A 6,000-nucleotide genomic window follows, 5' to 3' on the forward strand; every position below is an offset into this window, starting at 1 on the left:
CTAATAAATTTTGAATAAGCATTATATGCTGAGTACCCTTTGAAGAATTAACATATGCCCCCTACAGCAGCCCCCAGCGTAGCGTCTGTCATAGCCTCCATTTTACAGATGAGAAAACTGAAGCACGAAAATGTTAAGTTTGTTCCAGAGGATAGTCAGGGTTAGATCCAGGACTGGAGCCCACACAGCCTGTCGGGAGAGTCCCGCCTTCAGCACAGCTGTTGTGCAGCCCTCCTGAAGGCCAGTACATTAACTTCACAAAGTACATGTAAACACTGAGTAACCTAAGTCTGTGGCACAGCTAGACAGGTGACATATGGCTGTTATCACACCTTGACAAGCCAAGACAGGAAGAGCTGCATGTTTGGGCTAGCATGGTGTACATAGTGAGTTAAAGCAATCTTGGGCTACATGGTGAGGCCCGTCCCCAAATACAAAACAAACAAAAATAGGCGTGGTGCTTTGTGATGGCATGGTGTGAGAAGTGTAAATTCTCTTTTTCTGTCCTCCAGCCCCTCTTGTAGACTGAACTGATTTTTAGTCATCTCTTCTAGTCCTCGTACGGATCTTTCCTTGAGTCCTCTGGTATCTTTTCATCGGAACATGTGAAATACAGAGAATGGGGGGTATGTGTAGTGAGGGAGCTTTTCTTTATGTTTCTCTCGTTTGTGTTGACAGAGGTGCCTTGTCTTCACACCTCTGTAAGTGTGTAAGGAGGATGCACTGGAGTACTGCTTCCTCAGGGCTGTGGGTCCCACCTGAGGTCCTTGTGCTCATCTCTCCTCCCTTTGTTGAGCTCTGTAGCTCATCCTTTGGTGCTTGATGATGCATCATCGCATCTTTCCTCAGTTATTTCCTGGGAAAACCGTTAGCTTTCCTACTGTTTGGTCTACCACGTTGCCTCTGCCAGTTGGTATTGAAACTAGCCCAAAACTGAGGACACGTTAGAGAGTGCATCGTTAAGGTCCCGAGATCTGCAAAGCTTCAAGTTCTACCACATTCCTTTATATTAGTTCACCAGTAACTATTAATTAAAAATTGCACTCTTTCCTTTTGGTAGCATGATATTGATTACAGGACACTTTCTGTCTTTTAATGTCAAAGTCGGTGCTTTGAAATATATACTGTTAGGGAGTTTTCTACCCAATTATACATCCAATCACATGGCCTTTAGTTTTAGTGACCCAGTTACATAAATTAACTTAATAAATAACACCAATTTCAAGCATTTTCTTACTTGAATCTTTGAATAAATGCTCCCAGTTTTATTTCCTGAAAGTTTATAGTAACAAGATACAGTGTTTATTTTTATTCTTGGTAAGTTAAAATAATTGAGGTATTTAAATTAGATATTAGACCAGTGGGCTAGAACTTGAAGTATAGCAGTTGATAAAATTCTTGAACCATTTTGATTTTAATAAATATCATGGGAGTTCATTTTCTTTCTAAAGTAGGAAATGTTCTAAGCAAATGTGAAGAACAGACCAGTAGGAAGTGAAATTAAGTTAAATTTTATAACGCACATGTGGTGTCAGTGAGCACCTATGACTTAATGCGAAGTCTTCTGGGAAATTTTTATTTGTATTCCATGAAGGAACAAATCTTTGCCCTAGTATATTAAGTTCTGATGAAGGTTCACTAAATGTTCTAACAGTGAGAATTGTTTCCAATGGACATGTTCTGGAATATAATTTTAACCAAGTTAACTGCCTCTGTGTTTTTGTTTTTCTCTCAGGAGTTTCCAGTACTGAGCACTACTTGGAAATAGAAGGCATGGCTAAGTGTCTCCCGTTCTATGGAGTAATGGATTTAAAGGAAATTCTTAATGCTATAGTAAACAAAAATGCAAAGGAGCTTTATGAATGTAGACCTCGCAAAGTGATAAGTTACCTGGAGGTATGCCTGATTGGGTCACATGAGCTGGCTAAGTTTTACAGCTCTTAATCAAACAGAGAACTTGGTTTGGTTTGGTTTTGAGACAGGGTCCCACTATGCAGGAGTGGCTCGCCCTGGACTCCCTCTGTGGACCAGGCTGGCCTCAATCGCACAGAAACCTGCCTGCCTCTGCCTTCTGTGTTTAATCCCCTGCTAGGATTAGAGAGATGTTTCACCCCGCTAGCCCAGTAGTAAATGGTTTAAAAGAGTAGGTTCTAAAATGTTTGTATTCCAGAAGAAAATGCTCTTTTAAAAAAAAAAAAAACTCAATAAAATATTTTACAAGATAGACTGCGATAAACACTATCAGAGATCCTTATAATCCAGTTCTTGGGCCCATATTGAGACCCTGTGTATGAAACATTCTCTATTAATCCATAAGTATTCTCCTCAGAATAGCTTCCAAATTGTTCATCATTTATGCTGTATTATTTGTCTAAAACACTGTAATGTGACTCTAAGCCCCCGAGCACTGCAAAAGGAAGAGAAAGGTCTAAACTGTTGCACCCATGGAGCTAAGTTGGAAGTTTCACTTGCTAAAATGTTACAGCATCTACCAAAATGAGAATTATAAAATTAGGTTTAAAGAAGTATACTCAGAGCAAGCCAGGTTTGATATCATATGCATGTACTTCCAGCACTCAAAAGACTGAGGCAGGGGAGTTAAGCCAGCCAAGACTGCAACCCTTGTCTCAAAAATAAAATCTAAAAGAAGAGGCTTAAGGGAGTTTCTGAGCGCCCAAGTATAGACTAGGCAGACAAATAACCGCTACTGCTTTTTTTATCTGAAGTTCTAAGTGTCTCATTAAGGTCTGCTGGTGTTCTTCTCAAAACAAACCCGGACTTCCTTTTCTTCTTTAAAAAGTGGGCTTGCTCATGGTGTTTAGATACAGGGCATGTTGCTACCTAACTCTGGAGAATGGATTCAGCGGTGCTCATTTAACCCCTTGGGAGCTTTGTCTTGTGGAAATTTCCAGCCGGTTGTCACAGCAATTCAGCACTAATAGTTTCAAGGAACTCCAGAGAAGTCTTTCTTAAGAGGAAAAAACATGTGGACAAGAAATAAGGTTTCACACATAATGAGGAAAAAGGCAGTGGAGAATGGACTTAAATGGTTTTGCTAACCTGTACCAGGCTAAAGGAAGTAGACATGGTTGTTATGGAGAAGAGTCTTAAAAAGAAAAAGTCAACTGGAGACAAAAGCAGAGAGACCTCTGAGTTAGAGGCCAGCCTGGTCTACAGGGTGAGTTCCAGTATAGCCAGACCTACACACAGAAACCCTGCTGAAAAACCAAGAGAGGACAGGAGTAAATATTCCAGTGTGACAGAAGCATTAGAGAGGGGATGCATAATGGTCTCTGAATCAAGAGCAGAAAAACAGAGTAAAATCATTGTTTTGTTTTGTTAGTGGGGTTTGTCTGTCTGTCTGCCTGTTTTGAGATGGGACCTCGCTATGCAGCCCAGACTGACCTCAAACTCACACCAATCTTTCTGTACACTGTCAAGGCTGGCTAAAAGGAAACATTTCTAGGTAAATGGGATGTATCTGGTAAGTGTATGTGGTAAAATAAGAGAAACTGTCTGCTGTAAGTGGCGGGTAGGGAGGCTCTGGGCATTTGAGTACCATAGCAGATCTGAAACCAAGAGTGCAGGTACAATAAGAGAAAGGACAATCCCTGAGGAACAGGACACTCTCCAGGTGTCACTTAGACCTCTTAAGACCTAACATTTGAGCCAGGCATGGTGGCACACACCTTTAATCCCAGCACTGGGGAGGCAAAGGCAGGAGGATCCCTGTGAGTTCAAGGCCAGCCTGGTCTACAAAGCAACTCCAGGTCAGCCAAGGCTACACAGAGAAACCCTGTCTCAAAAAAAAAAAAAAAAAAAAGACCTGACATTTGTATTGGGTCATGCCAGGACAGTTGCATGTTGCTAAATCGGACCTAGTGCTGCATTCTGAATAGCTCATTTGCTGTTCAACTTCATTGAGGGAAAGATGTTCCAGGAAAGTTGTGGGTCTGAGAGAAAGGAGAGGTTAAAGGTCAAAGTAAAGGCAAACCAGATCCTGTTGGACTAAAGATGTGGAATGGATAGAAAGGTGATGGTTCTGTAACTAAAGAAAACAGTGTTAAACTGCAATGAGGTGCAAGTTTTTGTTTTTTACTATAAGAAGCTGGTCTTGTTTATGATTCTTATCCCCTAAACCGTTCTTTCTGTATAAGAAAACAGCATTTATAGACCAAACCTGAGGACATTCACTTTGATTCTGCAGGCCTTATAACCAGGCCACCCAACTACCTTAAAGGCAGACTTTCTATAACCACTCACCCCAGCCACAGTTCTCAGCAGCACCAGTGACTGTCAGCCTCACAGCCTATTCCCACTACAGCCAGTCACTTTATGATATATGAAACACTTGGCAAGCTTTATTTATGTCTGTCTGTTTTAATCTCTAGTTACTTCCCTGTGCATTCAAATAAATTTCAGTCTGTCCACAACCTGGAGGGTGACCTGGTCCCTGCTTAACTTCCTTGTCTCCCTCCCTGTAGTGCCACACCCGTACAGAACATTCCATTCTCTGAAACGCTCTACTTTGCTCATGACCTTTGCATATTAATTGAAAGGCCTAAATGTCATCTCTTTGAGTAAGCGTTCCCATTTACACAATCCCTGCTCTTGCCCAATTAATTGTGTTGGTAACGTACCCACAATTTTTTGTTTCATCAGTTTTTTGTTTGTCTCCATTGAACAATTTTTGTATTCCATTGCCCACCACTTTATTTCCAGAATCTTCAGCGTTGTTGATGCTAAATAAACGTATTTTGAGTGAATGAAAACCAGTTTTTATCTTGCTAGGATAATGTGTTTCTTTTTCAGGATATATCATGATGAAATGTGACTTTTCTTTTCACAGGGAGAGGCAGTCCGTCTGTCTAGGCAGCTACCCATGTACTTATCAAAAGAGGATGTTCAAGATCTTATCTACAGAATGAAGGAGGAGTTTGGAAATGAGATTAAAGGGTGTGTTCATGGTCGCCCATTTTTTCATCATTTAACCCATCTTCCAGGAGCTCCATGATCAAGCTTATGACAACTAGTTGCTGTGGCAATTGATGTGGTTCTTAAACCATTTTGTATTATCATGTATCAAAGTGATTATTCTATAAATGATGCTTCACTGGCCCATTTATATACTGGAAAAAGTTTTAAAATGTGTAAAATATGTATAAATAAATAATATGTGGTATTGATTTTGTTCTCATTTCCAGCCTTCAAACTAAGTTTGTAAGTTCTAGGCTCCACAGTAGACAACACATCTGCTCTTGGGTGCTTTATTAAGCCAGTCAACTGTTTAGAGAGACTTTACCCATCACAGCTCAGCTGAACTCCAGAGAGGAATGCTCAGTCCAGTTTTAAAGTAGGATGAGGGGGTTGGAGAGATTGCTCAGAGGTTAAGAACACTCGCTGTCCTTCCAAAGGACCCAGGTTCAATTCCCAGCACCAACATGGCAGCTTACAACCATCTAATTCCAGGTTCAGGGGATCTGATACCCTCACACAGACATACGTGCAGGCAAAACACCCATGTACATGGAATAAAAATAAATTAATTAAAAATCATAATGTAGGATGGGGAAGTAGGGAATGAGAATATGATAAAAAAAAAAAAAGGTAATGCTGCCTCTCCAATATAATTTTTTAGCTTTAGGGCCAAATTCTGTCAGGGAATATACATGGGAAGGTAAACATTTTTAACAGAAAAATTAGATTACAAGCTTTTTTCTCACATATATTCCTTCACAAACCATGTCAATGTTCCAGTACTTGACCAAAAATTAGGACACAATTTGTTTAATAAGTGCATTTGTTGTATAAAGTAAAACCTGTTGTAGTGGGCATGGTGTCTCCACACACTGTCTACAGGTCTCGTGGGTCATCCACACATTCTTAATTTTTCTATGTACATACAGATTATAATACCTGGAGTTATTCCTGTTTGCTTAGGAAAGTTATGTTTCCTATAACCCAGAGATTGCTACCATCAACACACAACTCTAACTCACT

General features: G+C 40.3%; 1 protein-coding gene across 2 annotated transcripts in view; it reads left to right on the plus strand.

Moving 5' to 3' along the window:
* The window catches only part of Pms1 (PMS1 homolog 1, mismatch repair system component), a 99,547-nt gene extending 94,381 nt beyond the window's left edge, over positions 1-5,166 (plus strand). For both annotated transcript variants that reach the window (XM_051153781.1, XM_051153780.1), the window contains 2 exons: positions 1,736-1,896; positions 4,850-5,166. In XM_051153781.1, the coding sequence (XP_051009738.1) occupies positions 1,736-1,896; positions 4,850-5,014 (326 nt within the window). In that variant the 3' untranslated portion in view covers positions 5,015-5,166. The remainder of the gene's footprint in view (positions 1-1,735; positions 1,897-4,849) is intronic.
* Positions 5,167-6,000: the final 834 nt, after the last annotated feature.

Source organism: Acomys russatus, chromosome 12, assembly GCF_903995435.1.
Source record: "Acomys russatus chromosome 12, mAcoRus1.1, whole genome shotgun sequence".
Taxonomy (NCBI): Eukaryota; Metazoa; Chordata; class Mammalia; order Rodentia; family Muridae; genus Acomys; species Acomys russatus.